Here is a 20,044-nt window from a genome sequence, read left to right as displayed (position 1 = left end):
CCTGGCCCCCGCCCCCTATCGGCCCCTTCCCACTACCCGCCCCTGACTGCCCCCCTCAGGACCCCTGACCCATCCAACCCCCCCTGCTCCTTGTCCCCTGACCGCCCCCTCCTGGGACCTCCCGCCCCTAACCACCCCCCCCCCAGGATGCCCCCCATCCAACCCCCCGTAATCCCTATCCCCTGACTGCCCCGACCCCTATCCACACTCCTGCTCCCTGACAGGCCCCCCGGGACCCCCGACCCACACAAACCTCCCCCACTCCTTGTCCCCTGACTGCCCTCTCCCGGGACCCCACCCTCCATCCAACCCCCCCTGCTCCCTATCCCCTGACTGCCCCGACCCCTATCCACACCCCTGCTCCCTGACAGGCCCCCTGGGACCCCCGACCCATACAAACCTCCCCCACTCCTTGTCCCCTGACCGCCCTCTCCCGGGACCCCACCCCCTATCCAACCCCGCCTGCTCCCTGTCTCCTGACTGCCCTCCCCCCGAACCTCCGCCCCATCCAACCGCCCCCTATCCCCTGACTGCCCCCCCGGGACCTCCTGCCCCTTATCCAGCCCCCCCGCCCCCTCACCATGCTGCTCCAGCGGCAGAACAGGCTTATGTGGAAGCCTGGGAGGGGGGCGGGCGCAAGCCGCGATGCCTATGCAGTGGCAGGGGAGAGGGAACAGTGGGGGAGGGGCTGGGGCTAGCCCCCCCGGCCGGGCAGGACAGTCCCGCAGGCCAGATGTGGCCCACGGGCCGTAATTTGCCCACCTTTGTGTTAGAGGATCGTTTCTGCATTCAATAAGATCCTCACAGCAAAAAATCCAGTTGAAAGGACTTTGAAATTTGCTTGTGTTCTGTTTGGCCAGATTATTCCCAAGGATGCACAGGGCCTGCTGTGCTGGGCAGATGAATTCAGGTTTCTATCTTCTCCCAGGAGCTCTGCCCCCCTTTCTGGGAGACTGTGCGATGTGAACACCTCTATCTGCAGCTCGGAAATAAAACCCAAGGAAGGGGAGGCTGTTGGGAAACGAGCTCCATCAGTTATGTGCTGATGTTCAGTCAGCTCTTTTTCATTCTTCAGTAGGGTAACCAGATAGCAAGTGTGAAAAATTGGCACGGGGGTGTAATAGGAGCCTATATAAGACAAAGCCCTGATTATCAGGACTGTCCCTATCAAATCGGGACATCTGGTCACCCTATTCTTCAGGGGTTTCTTTGGCTTCGGTCCGGACTTAGAATAGAATTTCATTGGTGGAAAGAACATTGACCTGGAAGCATATTGACAAGGCAACCTGTGTCTAGTGCAGAGATGCTGAGAGATTCCAGCTGCCAGTGGCGGTGCACACACATTGTAAATCCTGTTGTGTGTTAACCGGATTTGTGTGCTCTTTATTTTGAAAATTTGCCCTAAAACCTTTTCTGTCCGTGGTGTGAGATTAATTTCCCTTTGTTGTTTTATGAAGTGATTTTCAGTGACAAAAGACGGCATGGTGACCACTAGAGTGAAGTGTGGCAGGGCGGATGGTCTTTTGGAGCAAACCGGAGCTGCGGCTGCATTTAAGGAGTGGGGTGAAGCTGCTGAGATGCTGTTGTGTCAGGCTCACACCCTCCAGTCTTTCCCTGTCCACTGGCTGAGAGCCTCCTGGTTCTGGACTCCCACTTCTCGTTCCTTGGAACACATCTGACCACACAGTCAAATCAGTCATTGCAATATCAGCCTGATAATATCAGACTCTCCTGTGCTTGTGCAGCATCTTCTCTCATGTGGAACCCAAAACAGTTTTCCAAAACTACAAACATGCAGGAATCATTTCACCGCTGTGATGTACAGAAGTGAAATGATGAACTGGAAACAGCACAAGCGCCATTTCGCAGGCTGGGGTGGAGAGCACGTGACACACCCTTTTGCTTAAAAGTAAACCTTTACGGAGAGTAATTAGGGAGCCTGCAGTGCCACCTATTTCTGCAGCTGGGAGTAGGCTGCAAACACACCACTCACTTCTGGAATAAGGAGGTTTGTTTTTGCAAAAACAGTGTCTGAAGTGTGAGTACTTCAGGGACATGTAGCTCCTTGATGAAGGAGTCTAATTGGTGGGGAAGACACAGGAAGTGAAGCAGGAGTGAGATGCAGAAGTGTACAGAGGCTTACAGCCCTGGCTCCACATGTTTGTTGGCCACAGTAAATATTTTCCTAATGTCAGCCCTTCTGAGCCACTTCCAGCTGCTCTGCAGATAGATGAATAACTGGCCTCCTCAGAGCAGTCAGTTATTGAGCATTTAGCCTCTTTGAGACTTCGTATGCATTCTCTGCTGCCAATGTACAGAAATCACAGCAAAATGGGTACGAAATAAATCCCTTTGCAATGGCCATCTTGAAAGCAAAAGCCAGAGTTGTCATGCTCAGTGACGAGAACACAACTCCAGGCAGCAGAGATGTGTGCAGAGAGAAGAGATTCCTGCACTCTTCATTCCTGCTAAAAGAAAAGGAGGACTTGTGGCACCTTAGAGACTAACAAATGTATTTGAGCATAAACTTTTGTGAGCTACAGCTCACTTCATCAGATGCATTCAGTGGAAAATACAGTGGGGTGATTTATATACACAGAGAACATGAAACAATGGGTGTTACCATACACACTGTAACGAGAGTGATCACTTAAGATGAGCTATTACCAGCCTGTCCTGTAGTAGGTGACTTCTGGGTACTCTTCTGGCTCTGTCAATCTGTTTCTTCACTTCAGCAGGTGGGTATTGTAGTTGTAAGAATGCTTGGTAGAGATCTTGTAGGTGTTTGTCTCTGTCTGAGGGGTTGAAGCAAATGCGGTTGTATCGTAGAAATTGGCTGTAGATGATGGATCATGTGGTGTGATCTGGGTGAAAGCTGGAGGCATGTAGGTAGGAATAGCAGTCAGTAGGTTTCCGGTATAGGGTGGTGTTTATGTGGCCATCGCTTATTAGCACCATAGTGTCCAGGAAGTGGATCTCTTGTGTGGACTGGTCCAGGCTGAGGTTGATGGTGGGATGGAAATTGTTGAAATCATGGTGGAATTCCTCAAGGGCTTCTTTTCCATGGGTCCAGATGGCGAAGATGTCATCAATGTAGCGCAAGTAGAGTAGGGGCATTAGGGGACGAGAGCTGAGGAAGCGTTGTTCTAAGTCAGCCATAAAAATGTTGGCATCCTGTGGGGCCATGCGGGTACCCATAGCAGTGCCGCTGATTTGAAGGTATACATTGTCCCCAAATGTGAAATAGTTATGGGTGAGGACAAAGTCACAAAGTTCAGCCACCAGGTTAGCCGTGACATTATCGGGGACAGTGTTCTTGACGGCTTGTAGTCCATCTTTGTGTGGAATGTTGGTGTAGAGGGTTTCTACATCCATAGTGGCCAGGATGGTGTTTTCAGGAAGATCACCGATGGATTGTAGTTTCCTCAGGAAGTCAGTGGTGTCTCGAAACAGAGTGACAGAGCCGGAAGAGTACCCAGAAGTCACCTACTACAGGACAGGCCCAACAAAGAAAATAACAGAACACCACTAGCCGTCACCTTCAGCCCCCAACTAAAACCTCTCCAATGCATCATCAAGGATCTACAACCTATCCTGAAGGACGACCCATCACTCTCACAGATCTTGGGAGACAGGCCAGTTCTTGCTTACAGACAGCCCCCCAACCTGAAGCAAATACTCACCAGCAACCACACAACAGAACCACTGACCCAGGAACCTATCCTTGCAACAAAGCCCGTTGCCAACTGTGTCCACATATCTATTCAGGGGACAGCATCATAGGGCCTAATCACATCACTATCAGAGGCTCGTTCACCTGCACATCTACCAATGTGATATATGCCATCATGTGCCAGCAATGCCCCTCTGCCATGTACATTGGTCAAACTGGACAGTCTCTACGTAAAAGAATAAATGGACATAAATCAGACGTCAAGAATTATAACATTCAAAAACCAGTCGGAGAACACTTCAATCTCTTTGGTCGCTCGATTACAGACTTAAAAGTTGCAATTCTTCAACAAAAAAACTTCAAAAACAGACTCCAGACACCAAATTTCCTGGTGCCCTGTGCAGCTGCGTGCTGCTCCAGCCCCTGCTCCAGCTCTTCCCCAGGCCCCCGCCCCTGCTCCCCCCCCCCATCCGCCTTTACCCCTGGGACCCCGCCCTAGCCCCCCCTCCTGAGCCCCCCAGCACTCACTGGTGGTGTGGCTGAGGCTGGGTTTCTGCACTCCCGCTGCTGGTGAGTGCAAGCCCAGCCCCGCCCCCACTCCCCTGAGCTCTGCAGCCGGGCTGCACTTTCTGGCAGTGGGAGTGCAGCGACCAGGCCTCAGCCACGCCACCATGGCCGAGGGGGAGCTGTGTAGGGCCCCAGAATTGCTAGGGACGGCCCTGCACACACACACACAAACACACCACACCCTGGGAAATACCAAAATGTGTGTTAAAAAAGTATTATTTAGGTCACAAAGTCAAACACTTGAAAGTTAAGAAATGCCAGATGTAAGGAACATTACTGCTGCCTCCATTGTTTATCCAGTATGAAGAATTTGGCACAGTCTAAAAGGCAGTGTGGTCAAGCGAGATTTGGGCTCTGTTGCCAGCTCTACTAAGTGTCCTTGTGCAGCCGCAGTGACCACTCTGTGAACTAGGTGAGTGATAGTTGCCTTCTCTGGAGATCGGGTTTGAGGCCTTGGTTAATAACAAGGCAGGTGAAATGCACAGAAATACTGTACGCTCTGGAGAAGCTGGGCTACTACTCAGCCCTCCTGCCTCCCGGCACAGTGCACTCTGTTTCAGGGGACTGTGTGTGGTTCTTGTTTCCTCAACACTTCACTCAGCATGCAGTGTGGTATGAATTTAGATGGAACATATGGGCCAAAGGTGTTAATGTGACCCAGTCACTGTCCAGCATTAAACAGTTCTAAACAAAGTTAGGGGTTTGGTATCCAGAGACCTCAGTCTGCTCGGTACCATGGTGAAAACACCAGTAAAAGTTCTTTTAAACTTTTAGACACAGGAAAGACAGAAAAAAGAGTTCAAACATTTGAAATGTAAAGTGTTAAGTCAGGCTTTCATTTTATTAGCATCCCTTGTTCCCTTTCCCTTAAGCTAGAGTGAGTTTTTAAAAGGAAAGCCCCCTTGTTGGATAGTCGTTTAGGTGGTATCAAAGATTGTAAGAACTGTTCTTTTATCAGAAAAGAGAAGAGGTTAGTTAAGATGGGTTGGAGCTGCCATCATTGCTGCTGCAGTTAAAGTCCAGTCCTGTTTCCTGAGAAGACAAAACAAGACAAACAAACACAAAAGAGAAGGGAAAGGAAAGGAAAGAGAAAATGCAGCTTCTGTCTCTGGTGTTGACTTTCACTTGCAACCTCACTGCTTGGAAAAACACAGGCCTAGCACGTGGTTTACTACCAGCCACTCCGAGACCTGGCAAACTTGTACCAGCATAGGGCTGTTTAGGGCATTGCTTTTAGCCACCTCTTTCTAGCCATAGGCTTACAGCAGTGTTGCAAAATATACAGTCTTGGCCAGCTAAGCCAGACTCGTATTAGAAGAAAAAAGGAGAGGGATGGGAAAAAGAAGAAATAAGATGGGGAAGGAAAAGGACTCAGGGGGTGGAGGAGAGAGACAGTCTCCCATCCTACAAGCCAGTGGAGGTGGCCGTGTCGTCTGGGTCTGGTCAGGAGGAAGGAGGTGGAGGATGGCAGCCGTGATGGTGAAGTTCACTCCTTCCCCTTCTCTCGTCTTCCATTCAGCCAGAATCAGCCTCCATCTGTGCCCTTATTTTCCACCCCAAAGTCTTTTTGAATAAAAACCCAAAGGAAGTGATGGTGGGCCCAATTTTAACAACAGCAGGCAGACATCACAGAGCTGTGTGACGCTCGGCAGGTCTTCGATGCCTGTGTGGCCAATGGGGAGCATGTAGAGGTGTCTGCGCCAGACAGAACCAGCTGAACACGTTGCAGCTGGTCACTGGCCCAGGGTAGTGAGTTGTTAATTACTGATTGAGGGCCAGGAGCATGGCCGGGCTTATAGGTGTGTCACACTCTGCTTGCTATTGGGAGCCCTCCAGGAGGGGGAGGAGCATGAGAGGTTACAAACAAGGGGAGGAAGGCAAGAGAGTGGGAGGGAAGGGGTAACTTGTGCATAATCCTCCATTGGAGCATCTCCCTCTGATCTCCCAAACATGAGGAAGAGGCCATGGGAGGAGCTGCCCCAACTGTCCTGGCTGAATTGCTCTGCGCACAGGGCAGACATGGTGGACAAGCTGCCAGTATTCGGCTGAACACCCCACTGCTTGTAGTTTCTATGAGGCTATGTGTCCTAGTGGATAGAGGATTGGATTGGGACTCCGAAGACGTGGGTTCTACTCCTAGCTCTTCTGGGTGACCTGGGACAAGTCCCATCCCTGTTCTTTGCCTCAGTTTCCCCATCTGTAAAGTGGGGCTAATCATACTGGCCTGCTTTATGATGCACTTTGAGATCTGCTGACGAGAAGTGCTAGTGAGAGCAAAGTCTGAAGGCCTCAGCAAGACTCCAAGGATGTGAGTCACACTCCGATGTGAGTCAGGGTTTCGCAGAGGCTCCTGTTTCAGGCTGTGGCTTCAACCCCCAGTGCCTGTTACAAGCTGTGGGATTTTGGTTCCAGGATTCCCATCTGTAGGAGTCATGCAGCCAGAGCCCTGAGCAGTGCCCCCTGGGCAGAGGAGTGGGTCATTCTCCTCCTGTTGCTGGGTCTCCTTGGGAGAACAGAACAGACCTTAGGCTAGAGAGTTCCTGTCCTCGGCCCAGGTTCTACTCTCACCCCCCAAGTGTTTACAATGAAGCCGATGCTGTGCTCTGCCCTACTGACCTTTCTCTGCTGTTTCCTCCTCAGAGCCTGTGCCAGCAGCGAGACAGAGAGTGAAGCTGGGGACATCATGGACCAGCAGTTTGAGGAGATGAACAATAAGTTGAACTCAGTAACTGATCCAACCGGCTTCCTGCGAATGGTCAGCAGGAATAACCTCTTCAACAGGTGAGAGCTGGACCCTTCACCCAGCAGGACGCGGGTGCAGCCAGCACAGCAGGGAGGTGCTTCGTTCCTTGAGGGGCTTCTCTTTGGTGTGTAGGATTCCGCCTTCTGGTGTGACACAGTGTGATAGAAATGCTGTTGTGGAACAATGTGAACTCGCTCCCCAGGGGCGCAGCTGAGAACAGAGCTGTTCAGAGTAGGAGCCATGTTCTGTGATGTGCTGCCCCGCCAGGAACCTCCCGAATGCTCTCTATTAGGCCTCTTAAAAAGGGTGGCAGAGGAGCTTGTCCATGCTACGAGTACTCCACAGCCTGTGAGTGTGCATGTGTGTCCATCATTTCACCATCAGCTGTCACTGCAGTCCCTGGTGCTTCCCAGGTGCAAAGTCTGCATGGCAGGTTCCTGGTGCGCATGAGGAATCTGCTCTTCTCCCGTCTCTGGGATACACATTGGTTTTTTGTCTTTCTACCCTTCCTTTCCCTCCCCGGTTAATTTAGTTAGACTGGGAAATGCTTGCTCTGAGAGGAGGATCTTGCACTGCGCCTTGACAAGGGTCAGACTGGATGAGTCTGCATGGAGCGTGTGGGGAAGGGATGCCCAGCAAGGTGCTGGCCCAGCGTGGAGCACGAGGGAGGGGCACTTGGTGGCCTGTCAGTGAGCAGGTAGCCGTTGTACGCGAGGCTTGCTTTCCATCTTAGATCCAGCTTGGGGGGGGGTGTCTGGCATAGCTGCTAGAAACTCAGATCCTAGAAGTTAGAGGAGGGAAAGCCCTGCTAGGTCTTCGAGGGGCTATGGCAGTGGCATGCCCATATCCCCATGAAACCCAACAGCTCTGCACAGCTAGGTAAGGAGAAGGGGCAGTGAATGGGGTGTGGGGCTGCCTTGCTCACCCAGAAATACAGCGCTGGCCGGGGCTTTGTTGTCATCTGAGCAGTTAGGTTTTGGGGCCATTGTGGACCATGTTTCTGGGAGGGGATCAGAGATTTTCAGGATCATGGAGCGAGCAAGAAGGGAACTGTAAGTCAGGTTAAGGTGTGGCTCTGTCCCAAGGAGCATGTGGCAGGCACTCTGATAACCTCACCCTGCCCTGTGTCCCCAGCCCCTCTGATGTGTGCTGTTCTGGGCAAATGGAGATTGCGCAGACCGAGCTCATGTCTTTGGAGTGTAGAGCTTTCTGTTTGTTTGCCGACTGTACTTTCTCCTGGAAATGTTTGCTTCCCATTAATTTTAACGATGGCATTAATTAGCTGGGAAAATTATAGCACTGTACACCAGCTGCCCAATCTTTGCTCATTTTCTGCGTATTTGGAACTTGCTCAGGTCTCAGCCAGTCCCATCTCTGCGTTGATTAAAGCCAGTGTTTGAAGTGAAATTGGAGACAGAATCTTACCAGGGTCACCAGTCCCCAGATAATGGTGCTATGTGGAGCTGAAATAAGCACTCACTGGCTGCTGCTGGATCTGTGGCTTCCACACTGAGTCTGAGGTCAGGTACATCGACACCTTTGCAGCTGGAAAGGAGTCAGGCCTGGTTGCAGTGTTTAATGTCACTGCTGGAGCACATCAGCTGGGGCAGAGGCTCCCCGAGTGTGAGCCTGGGGCTGAAATGCTGGCACCAGCACTGGTCCATTTCCACTCTCAGAATCTCCGTTTGCTCCCATTCAAACTTCCCCAACAATGATGACCCGGGCACCAGTTGGGGATCAGGAAGGAGTTCCCTGGGGGCTGCTGGGACGTTTTGCTTGCTTGTTTTCCACACTAGCTATTGGGATTGCAGGAGGGTGATGCGCATCAATTCTATATCCGGGCTCACTGCAAGTCAGTCATGTGGTGCCTGAATGTCTTTTCTGTCACGTGGAAGCCAAGGTGTGTGAAGTAAGTCTCCTGGGAGTCGCACGCGCAGTAAGTCAGTTTGCAGATGCTGGGAGAGGCATGGGGACTGCGACTCCAGGCGCTGACCTAACTTCCTCCTGGAGAGAGATGTGGAGTAGCACTGGAAATGCTCCATATCTCCTTGCTGATCTCATTAAATATGTTGAGATCCAGTAGAATAGCAAACTACCCTTCTGTGGCCCGTGTGAGACCACACCTGCTATGTGAATCACTTTCCCTGGAAATTAGGGAAGTTTTAGTGACCGCCATAATCCTGCCACAGCCATTTGATTCCAGGCTCAGGCTTGGAAACGAAGTGAGAGTAGGGGCCAATGCTGGAGTTCAACTGCCCTCTGCCGGCCTGGCTAGGCCTCTTCTCTCAGGTCAGCTCCTGACAGACAATTTAACAAAGCACTGTGCACAGCGGGGAGGGCAGAGGGAGCTTTGCAGACCAGTGATAGTTTTCTGTGTTCAGTTCTACTGTACTGTGTGTTGTGGACTGTGGAGCTGGTGCCATGTGACACACACAGCCCGAGACAATGGGGAGAGCTTGCTCGTCACAACCCCAGATTGAGCAAGGAGTCAGGTTAAGTCAGGGGTGGCCGAACGATGGCCCAGGGGCCACATCCGGCCCATCAGACGTTTTAATCCGACCCTCGAGCCAGGACCGGCTCTAGGCACCAGCAAGCACCCTTTTTTTTTTTTTTTTGCTTGGGCATTTGTGCTCTTGGAACTTGGGGCAGCAAAAAACCTAGAGCCGGCCCTGCCTCGAGCTCCCGTAGGGGAGCGGGATCTAGGGCTTGCCCTGCTCCGCATGTGCTGTGGCTCTGCGTGGCTTCTGGAAGCAGTGGCATGTCGCCCCTCCAGCTCCTATGTATAGGGGCAGCCAGGGGGCTCTGTATGCAGCCCTCGCCCCAAGCGCCGGCTCTGCAGCTCCCATTTGCCAGGTACCGCAACCAATGGGAGCTGCAGAGGCGGCGCCTGCGGACAGCGCAGCACGCAGAGCCGCCTGGCCGTGCCTCCACATAGAAGCCAGAGGCAGGATATGCTGCTGCTTCCAGGAGCTGATTGAGCTTAGCGCCACCCAGAGCCTGCACCCCGACCCCCTCCTGCAACCCAACCCCCTGTCCTAGCCCTGATCCCCCTCCTGCCCTCTGAGCCCCTTGGTCCCAGCCTAGAGCACCCTCCTGCACCCCCAACCCTTCATCCCCAGCCTGACCCCCGAGCCCACACCCCCATCTGGAGCTCTCACCGCCCCCTGCACCGCAGCCCCTTGTACCCCAACCTCCTGTGCCAGTCCAGAGCCCCCTCCCACACCCTGAACTCCTCATTTCTGGCCCCATCTCAGAGCCCTCATCCCCTCCCGCACCCCAACCCCCAATTTTGTGAGCATTCATGGCCCACCATACAATTTCCATACCCAGATGTGGTCCTTGGGCTAAAAAGTTTGCCCATCCCTGGGTTAAGTTCTTTGTGACAAAGAATTAGGCTGGAAGGAGAGAAAATGGGAATGGATAGTGTTCCCACTCTGCTGTTGCCCAGAATGAACAAGGGATGTCTGGCCTCTCAGAGAATCACTGTGGGAACACTGTCCATTCTCATTTTAGCCTCTCAGATTAAAATCAACCAACTGAATCAAATAGCGAGCAAGAATGAAAGCCACCCTCTAGTTCCCCAGGGCATGATTACTAATCTACCCAGGCAGCATTGGCATGTTAGTGCCTCCTGCTGGTTGCATATGTGCTGTGAGATGCAGAAGCAAAGTGCAGGGTGTTGTACAGAAGTCAGGGGGACTATACACCTTTTAACAGGAAGCTGTAAAACGTGTGGACACCCAGCAGCAGGCTGGCACTGAGGCTCCTGCTTCGTTGGCACTAATGCTGCGGGGGCAGGAAAGTGAAGTCTTTTGTCTATGAATAGAGAATAGAAGGACATGCTTTCTAAGAACCATGCAAGGCCCAAGCAGGATGCTCCGGTCTTGCATTTGGATGCTTAAGTTCATCAGAAGGGTGTTTGCCTGGCGACATGCCAGTGTGAATGCCCCCAAAGGACATAGCACAGCAAAGCGGGGGCTGAAATTAATGAAGGGCGACAGCAGCCCATGACCCTACCATAGCTGTACACGCCCTGTATACCGTCTCCCAGACGCAGTCGGTCTTATCTCATTCAGGGTTTTACCTGCTGCCCATCCCTGTGGTATCTGATCATGCTCACCTCCCCCGTACAACATGCATTCCAGCACAGAGGAGAGCAGAGCTGTTTGCCTGGTAGTTCAGGGCTCTCCTGCTGTGGCTGTACCCTCATGGAGGAGAAGCATGTAGTCAGTCTTTCTGGAGCAGTGTCAGGCCTGATCAGGCGGTGGAGGGGTGTCTGGCTGGCCTAGGCTGATGTGAGTTTTTGGGAGACAGATGAAAGCAGTGGCCGAGAAGCCCCTTATCTAATTGGCCCTGTGCCGGCTAAGGGTACTGGCCTGCTCTGAGCAGCACTGGGGCTGCCTGAACACAGGCCACGTGGGCAGAGAGGGCTGGGTGGTCTGTGGGTTCGGGAACCAGTTGAAAGCAGACCCGGGGAGCTCAAATCTGGGTATTTCTAGCACTCCGTGCAGCTCGATGTGAGAGTGAGAATGATCCTGGCTGTGCATCCGGGGTGGCATCTCTGGGATCAGGCTCTCTGGGTACCAGTTTTGGTGGAGGCATGTCCAGTGGATGTCTGCTGTTCTGAGGCTGTGAGAGTGCTTCTGGCGGGCATGGGCTGGAGAACAAGAAACTCGGTGTGTGAAAAATGGTACTTTCTAAATTTGTTTTCATGGCGTTTCATCACAAAACCAAGACCTTCACGTTGATTTGGGGGAACTGTAGCCCAGAACAGCCAATCGCCCAGTGGTTGGGGCGCTAAGCTAGCTGAGATGTCAGCCACATCTCCTGCTCTGAAGTTCCATCCTGGTCCTGAGAAACCTTTTCCAAGGACAGAACATTACACTGAACGCCAATACTGGGTCAGACCAAAGGTCCATCTAGCCCAGTATCCTGTCTTCCGACAGTGGTCAATGCCAGGTGCCCCAGAGGGAATGAACAGAACAGGTAATCATCAAGTGATCCAACCCCTGTCGCCCATTCCCAGCTTCCCTCTCATCAGTTCCCACCCAGCTCGGCTGCCGCCCCCAGACTCCTGTCTCATGGTCTTTGTCCATGCCTGTGAATACTGTCTGACTTGCTTGGAGTCCTGAGTGGTGCCAGGCCCTGATGCATGGAGGTGGGATCGGCAGCCTTGTCTCTGGTGCTCCCTGTGTGACCCTCTCCCACACCCAGGTGTCCTACCCAGGCTGTCCCTCTTGGGCCTGCCTTAGACCAGATCAGTGGGAAGTGCAGCACGTGATCTCTCCCCTTTTCTCTGCGGAGCTTGCAAGGTCACTCTTGGGCCTCTTCGAGGGTCAAAGCAGAGTGACACTGATATGCAGTCATCTCCACAGCCTGGTTTGAGATCAGCAGCACGGCAGCGTCTGTGTAGGGTTGAGGTGTTGTTCCAGGCATTAGGGGAGAACACACAGCACACAGCCAGGCCAGGAACGCTGCAGCTCAGGCCTGCTGTTAGACAGCAGCAAGAGCATCTGCAGGAAACCAGCCCCGGGACCCTGTAAATGGGACACTTGGCCAGGCCTTCTCACGGGCACAGAGAGCTGCTGGGAGGGGGAGTGTGTGCACATGAGAGAGGGGGAAGTTGGCAGCAGGTGCCAGATCTCACATGTCATGCACAAAGGAGCTTTGTCCTTCCTCCCCTTGTGCGAATTTGTTCTCCTCCTGCTCCAAGGGTTTGGAAAGTGAACAATTTATGTTACTCCTTTGGATTTGGACTAATAAAAAAACATCTGAGTGGTAAGCTGATAAATCCAAGGCTGCCTGGCTGCAAAACCCTTTCAGATGGAGACTTTGCTGATTAGAGTAATCAAGCCGCCTGTAATAAATGTCTGTTATAATTATTTAATGGTGAGAGAGAGGATAATAGTGCCACCTGCTGGCACATAGCTGCTTTCTGCAATGCTGGGACATTACTCCAGCCCTCTAGTCTACAACCGTCCACCCCAAAGAAGCAATTGGACACCCCAGTCCTGTGGAGGTGTAGAAGTGGAGTGCTGAGGCCTGGGTGGAGCTGGGGAAATATCACTTGGATTTCCTGAACTGATTTTAAAATCTGCACTTTGCAAAGCGTGAAAACAGTTAAATTCCATGAAGGGAGATCAGCTCTCTCAGCCAGCACAATAGAGCCAGGGAGCAACCTGGTCCACTGGGGCGAGCACAGGGCTGGGGCCAGTCCTAGCTCTGTCACAGACTTATTGTGCAGCCTTGCGCAAATCACTTCAGTCAGATTATCAGATGTGCTGAGCACGCATAGCTCCTGTTAGGTCCCATCAGATGGCTCAGGCCCTTTCAGAAATGGGAATAATCTCTCCCTCCCTCATTCAGGGGCTGCGAGGATGAATTAGATCATCTTTCTGTGGAATGCTGAGGACCCAGTTCTGTGCACAGTTTTGCATCTGTATTTGTGTATGTGGTTGTATGTGGTTGCAATTGCACATGCAAATGGGGAACTGTGCACACAGTCAAGCGTCTTGCAGGCACAGTCCTGATGCCTGAGCATACATGTGCAGTTCCAGGCACAAGCAGACCTCTCATCTTCGTAAAAATGTAGGGGGAGTTTTCAATGGCTCAGAGAGCCTTAGGGTGCTAAATTAGGGCTCCTAATTGCCATTTGAAACATCTCCCCTTTAGGCCATGAATGTAAAGTGCAGTTAATACTGAGCAGCTTCCTTCCTTCCATGAATGGAGTGCAGCCAGCCCCAGGATAGCAGTCAGGGGGCTAGGGAGGGAGAGGTGTTAGTCACAGCAATGGATTAAGGTCTCGTGGGGTCCTGGGCCGGAGCAAATCGGGGGGGCCCCCAGTGCCAGAACTGTGGCCCCGTCCCACCCCCTTCCCCCTGTGGTCTCACCCCTATTTCACCCACAGCCCTGCCCCCTTCTGCCCCTTCCCCCACAGCCGTGCCCCCCACTCACTCCTTTCCCCCCACTCCACTGCGGCCCTAAGACTGGAGAAACTCTGTGCCTCTGCTGTGGCCCTGGAATCGTGGCGGGGAGCAAGAGGCCTAGGGCCACAGCAGGGGGAGATTTTTCCAGGGCCCCCAGTCATGGCCCCATGGGCCCATGCAGTAATCCACCTCCGGTTAGTCAGAGTCAATGAGATGAGAGGGTGTTTCTCAGGGGCAGAAGGAGTGTAACGTGTTGATTCTGTGGCTTCACCGGCATACTAGCCTAGTGTGTAAGTGTAAAGACACACCAAGGATGCATGGTTCACCCTTGGCAGGGTATATAATCTGCTAAGAAAAATCTATGCTAATAACAGAGGCTTTGTTAATGTATTTCACTGGATTGATTGGCCTGTCCATTAGGAACTTACTTTGGCTTTGATTTCCTGGGTTTCTGAGTACTTCCCACTTCTGGCTTTTGTCTCTGTCATCTGTTGATAGCGCTGTGGGTGTGTGTGACCTGCACAGAGAAATGGGGACATTCAGCACAAGGAATAGAAACATGCAGCCCTGGGAATGGGGGGGGTTGTTTGGTGGAGGGGCCATGTGCCCATGCAGCACATGAGGGGGTTGGCGGGGGTTGTTTGGCAGAGGGGCCGTGTGCACATGGGGGGAGGGGGTTGGCGGGGGTTGGTGGAGGGGCCATGTGCCCGTACAGCACATGGGGGGGTGGGGGGGTTGTTTGGCAGAGGGGCCCTGTGCCCGTACAGCACGTGGGGGGAGGGGGTTGTTTGGCGGAGGGGCTGTGTGCACGTGGGAGGAGGGGGTTGGCGGAGGGGCCATGTGCCCGTACAGCGGGTGGGGGGGTTGATCTGCAGAGGGGCCCTGTGCCCAAGCAGCACGTGGGGGGAGGGATTGTTTGGCGGAGGGGCCCTGTGCCCGTACAGCACGTGGGGGGATGGGGGGGTTGTTTGGCAGAGGGGCCGTGTGCACGTGGGGGGAGGGGTTGTTTGGCGGAGGGGCCGTGTGCACGTGGGGGGAGGGGTTGTTTGGCGGAGGGGCCGTGTGCACGTGGGAGGAGGGGGTTGGTGGAGGGGCCATGTGCCCGTACAGCGGGTGGGGGGGTTGATCTGCAGAGGGGCCCTGTGCCCAAGCAGCGCGTGGGGGGAGGGATTGTTTGGCAGAGGGGCCCTGTGCCCGTACAGCACGTGGGGGGGGTGGGGGGGTTGTTTGGCGGAGGGTCCGTGTGCACGTGGGGGGAGGGGTTGTTTGGCGGAGGGGCCGTGTGCCCGTACAGCGGGTGGGGGATGGGGGGGTTGTTTGGCAGAGGAGCTGTGTGCCCATACAGCGGGTGGGGGGGGTTGTTTGGCAGAGGGGCCGTGTGCACATGGGGGGAGGGGGTTGGCGGGGGTTGGTGGAGGGGCCATGTGCCCGTACAGCACATGGGGGGGTGGGGGGGTTGTTTGGCAGAGGGGCCCTGTGCCCGTACAGCACATGGGGGGAGGGTGTTGTTTGGCGGAGGGGCTGTGTGCACGTGGGAGGAGGGGGTTGGCGGAGGGGCCATGTGCCCGTACAGCGGGTGGGGGGGTTGTTCTGCAGAGGGGCCCTGTGCCCAAGCAGCACGTGGGGGGAGGGGTTGTTTGGAGGAGGGGCCCTGTGCCCGTACAGCGTGTGCAGGGGAGGTTGAGTCCGGCCCCGGGGTCTCAGCACTGAGCAGCGTGGGAACGCCAGCAGGAGAGGGAGAGGGCGCCTCTCGCTGGGGTCGTAACTCGCTGCGCCAGGCAGGGTCACTCAGAACTCCATCAAGGGGATGGTTCATGCTCGGCTTGGCTCCCCGTGACCGAGGTCTAGGTGGGTGCTGCAGGTGCTGATGGCCAGCACAGGCAGACGTGGCTCTGGGCTGTGCCTGGAAGGGAGAGCCGCACGCTTGGCTTAAACACCTTCCTCGGACTCCAGCTGGCCTGGCCAGGACCTGATGGTTCAAAACATCCTTCTTGTTCTTTGTTGGGTGCTGTAAGGGCCCAGGCAGAGCTCACATCCCGCTAAGGAGCTCATAGTCCAGTTATTGCACCCAGACCAGCCGCTGGGCATCAGGGGCCCTGGCAGTTACTTTTAATTCCACTTCCTTCCTTCTGCTGATACTGGGGAGGAGAGGGCAGCCAAGGGCGGGGAACCTCACCCACGAGGGGGATGTGATGAGGAGTGGATGGGGCCTGGCACGCTGATGCTGGGAGGCTGTTCTGTCCACAGTGATGGGAGCTGGGGAAGGGCACTGCGGGAACAGTGCAGCTGGAGTGAAGAGGCCCAGGGAGAGGAGAGATGCCATCCAGGTGGAGTTGGGGGGGCCACAAAGACGAGGATCTTGAACTGGATTCAGGGTACAAAGGGAAGATGGTGAAGGGCTCAGTAGGAGAGTGATGTGCTGAGGTGGGCTGAGTTCTGGGGGGCCAGAAGGCAGGAGATGGCTAGGGCCTGGATAACTGCAGGAGCTGTTGGACAGTGGGGTGGGTCTCACTTTCAATACTGCAGTACATGTTGTGCAGGAAAGAGCCCGGCAGGCTGGGGAGAAGCAGAGAATGGCCCCGGATTGTGAGTCTGAGTGGCACAGAGGATCGTGTCAGGCTGCAGCCTGCTGGAGGTCACCGCATGCTCAGAGAAAGCCAACTCAGAACAGCACTAGAGGCGACTGACCCTTTGCTGAGTGTAGAAGGGGCTGGCAGGAATCCAGCCCAGCAGCCCCTCTTGGGCCAGGTCTGGGAGAAGGGTTCGGTGCAGTGGCACTGGGGCATTGTGGGGGCACAGCTTTGGGTGCTGGCATTTGGCACTGTACAGTGGCAGTAGCAGTGCTCACGTCTGGACCTCAGCAATGAACCTCTGTGTCGGCTAGCGCAGAGGGAGCAGCTCTAAATGTCCAGGCGAAGGCTGGGAGAAGCAGCAGTTTGTGAACTGGGAATAGGAACAAGGGAGCAGAGTAGCTCCCAGCAACGAAATGAAGTGGCAAAGATGGAACACCAGCCAGGAGACGAACCTGCAGGGCCATGGATTGATCGGCAGCCTTGTCTCTGGTGAGTTTTTGTCCTGCACTCACTTAAGGAGGAAGCTGCAGTGAGGCAGGCTGGAGTCTTAAGTGCTGGGGTTGGGAGGCCGAGCTCTGAACTCCCCCCTGAAAAGTGCTTGGGTAAGAGGTGTGAGAGGGGCCACTCGCTGATCCCTGGGACGCCCATGTCCAGCGTCTGCTCCCTCCTGCCGGCACTAGGGCTGGGTCCCAGAGCACCTGATTCCCTCTGGTCTGCTTTCAGAGTAGCAGCCGTGTTAGTCTGTATTCGCAAAAAGAAAAGGAGTACTTGTGGCACCTTAGAGACTAACCAATTTATCTGAGCATAAGTTTTCGTGAGCTACAGCTCACTTCATCGGATGCATGGTCTGCTGTTAGTTAGCGTGTGTGTGTGTGTGTGTATCCTGCGGCTGTTTCAGGTCAGATTCCAGTGCTCTGACTGGGCCTGACGGAGAAATGCTGTGTGATGCTTGTGGCCGTAGGTGCACAGGACTTACCCTGGGCCCAGTGCTGTCCGCTTGGGTTTAGGGGGATGTTGGGCATTCTCAGGGTCACTCTTGCAGCTGAAGGACGCAGCTGTGTCTAACAGAGGCTGTAGCTCCAATTCAGCAGCTTGCTGGCTCCCAGCCCAAGGGGAGGGAGCTGGGCTCCCTCAGGGAGGCTTTCCTCTGTATGGGACCATGCCGACTAAGGGCAGCAAGCACAGGTGTCTGCCCAGCGCTCCCTTTGTCATGTTTGCCTTTTGATGCCATCTCAGATTAATTGGTGCCTAGCGCCAATGTAAATGTTCCTGCGGCTGCAGGCAAGTCTTAATGGGTCTCACGTTCGCCTGCACACAATCGCTGCACACAAGTATGTAATTAAGTGCTTTGAACAGCACTTTGGGACATTTGATTCTGTAGAGAAACTCCATAGAAATGTAAGCTGTTGTCTGCAGCTGGTTCACCCTGCGATTTCTCTCATTGTTCTGTGTGGTGTGCAACTGAATGGGATAATCAAACCAGGGAGGAAAGCTGCTCCTGGAATACCAGCCTTTCCTGGGCAGGCCTGGGGACTGGCTTCTGGGCAGCTAAGGTTATGCCAGGGCAATCCACTTCAGATCTCCACACGTTTCCAGTTAACCTCTCGCTTTCCTTCTATCCACAGGAGCTGTCAGAGCATGACCAGTCTGTTCAGCAGCACCATGTGTCCTGCTAAGGATGGAACATCCTCTCTTCCCAGGAGGCAGAGCACCTTCTCCAAACCCCCGCTACGTGCGCTCTATGACCTGTTGATAGGGCCCATGGAAGGGGTAAGTGCCTTGGTACAGGCAAAAGTTGCAGAGTCCAACTTACCAAAACTTTTTGGGGCTTGGAAAGGAAGAGGCTAGATAACTCAAGGCCTGGAAACGAAGCACAGAACCTTTCCCTGGTGGGTGCCTGGTTCTAGTGTGGCCCAGCTGGGTGACTGGATAGCTCAGGGAGTTGATAGTACGGAGCATTGCTGGATTGAATCCAGGAGAGGAATAGCGACTGCAAGTACTTCCAATGGGTGGCTGTTCAGTGGACCCTACGTGAAATGAGTTTGGTGGATCTCAGTCCAGTTCCAAGTGGGAGACATGTCCATATGTCCAGCATCACCACTTGGTAGCCTTAGCAGAGAGGCCAAGGGTGGACTGTTTCATAAAGAGTGAACTCTCTTCTCACTCCCAAGGAGATCCCTCTAGGACAGGGATCTCAGGGAGTGGCACGTTGGTGAGGAAGCTTGCCCTGGTAATGCCTATGCTGTATCCATTCTTAGGATAAAGACTGCCTCAGTGTCCCAGGCTCTCAGCCCAGGACCATTCACTGTTACCTCCTCCTGTGACTTGTTACCAGACAGAACTCAAACCCTGCCGGTGTATATGTTCCCGCATACAGCGATAAAAGAGCCCTCTGCCCAACTCTTCTCTGTACTTTCCACTACCTGGGGCTGCTAGTGCAGCTGCATTAATGTGTTCACTTATCCCAGGCTGGGGCGCTGTCTGAAATGCTGAGGGTGGGGGGTTGTGCCTGTGGGTTTCCATGTAGGATTCCCACGTGTTTGACTCATCTTGGTCTGTGCCGGTGGGTCTTCGGCCATGGGCATGGCCTGCCCCTGGGTGCAGAGTGAAACATTTTTCTTGACCCACCAGAAGAGGGGCTGGGCGAGGAGATGAGATCTGAAAAAGGGGGCAGTCTGGCTACAGGGTGATCCGCAGAATGGAGTAGCTGCAGGTTGAATTCAGCCCTGGCTCCCTCAGTGAGATCCCAGGAGGGTCCCCACGTCCCTTTCTAAGGATGCTGATAAGTGTGACATCTGCTGAGCTCTGACTGACTGAACATCCTGCGCAGAGCACTCCCAGGCAGCTTGTCTCCGCAGGGGGCGGGAGAGGGTCTGACTATTACTATCTTATTAGATTCCTCAGCTTTCCCCCATGTTGTGTTTTTATCAGAGAGCCTCTCCAGGGCTTTTAATATTTTTGCTGCCCATCTCTGAGTCTGTGAATTTCTGCTGCATCTTTTCAGAGACAGGGTGCTCTGTGGCAGGGTGTCCCATGCAGCAGGTATGGGATGTGTGGAGTGTCTCATGCAGAGGGGTTGGTTGCTGCATGTGACACCTTTCAGATTCTTTGCATGTGATGAACTGATACCTGGAACACCCCGTCACACACACAGCATGCAGAGTGGCACGGTGGTCATACGCAGGAGCGCATCGCATGGAGTGGATGCGAAGAGAATTCAACCCGTTGGTGTGGAAGGGAATCCTACCAGACTAACCAGATCTCTGACACCACTTGGGCTAGTGCCTGAACTCTGGGTGAGGAGTCCGGGGGCTGGGATTCCAATCCCAGCTCTACCAGCGACTTGCTGAGTGACCAGGGGCAAGTCATGTCCCCTCTCTGGGCCTCTGGTTTCCAACCCTTTTCAAACTCTGAAAATGCTCGAGTTAGTGATCAACGAGAGTCGACACCCAAGGTTAAATGCGGAATGTGTAGCAAGCAGGCCAGGGGTAAAAGAAGGCTGAAATAAAGAAGCCTTTTGCTAGTCACTCCCTGGCCTCTTTGCACGTGTGCGGGATCTTTG

The 20,044-nt window shown here is 53.9% G+C and overlaps 1 protein-coding gene and 1 long non-coding RNA gene across 8 annotated transcripts in view; one reads left to right on the top strand and one right to left on the bottom strand.

Annotated features, from left to right (window-relative positions):
• Window positions 1-20,044, bottom strand: part of LOC119563792 — an 87,204-nt gene that overhangs the window by 3,395 nt on the left and 63,765 nt on the right. For 3 of the 5 annotated variants that reach the window (XR_005222404.2, XR_005222403.1, XR_005222400.1), the window contains one exon: window positions 14,338-14,426. This is a non-coding gene — a long non-coding RNA (uncharacterized LOC119563792). Of the gene's footprint in view, window positions 1-4,243; window positions 5,273-10,293; window positions 11,641-14,337; window positions 14,427-20,044 lie in introns of those variants that run through there. The other 2 variants (XR_005222401.2, XR_005222402.2) reach the window with 2 other exon arrangements.
• Window positions 1-20,044, top strand: part of TTC28 (tetratricopeptide repeat domain 28) — a 496,060-nt gene that overhangs the window by 438,233 nt on the left and 37,783 nt on the right. For all 3 annotated transcript variants that reach the window (XM_043529451.1, XM_037878986.2, XM_037878987.2), the window contains 2 exons: window positions 6,881-7,021; window positions 18,108-18,252. In XM_043529451.1, coding sequence (XP_043385386.1) covers window positions 6,881-7,021; window positions 18,108-18,252 — 286 coding nt within the window. The remainder of the gene's footprint in view (window positions 1-6,880; window positions 7,022-18,107; window positions 18,253-20,044) is intronic.

This window comes from Chelonia mydas, chromosome 15, assembly GCF_015237465.2.
Source record: "Chelonia mydas isolate rCheMyd1 chromosome 15, rCheMyd1.pri.v2, whole genome shotgun sequence".
In the NCBI taxonomy this organism is placed as follows: Eukaryota; Metazoa; Chordata; order Testudines; family Cheloniidae; genus Chelonia; species Chelonia mydas.
The sequence above is the reverse complement of the archived record's forward strand: the minus strand, read 5'-3'. Positions and strand labels throughout refer to the sequence as shown.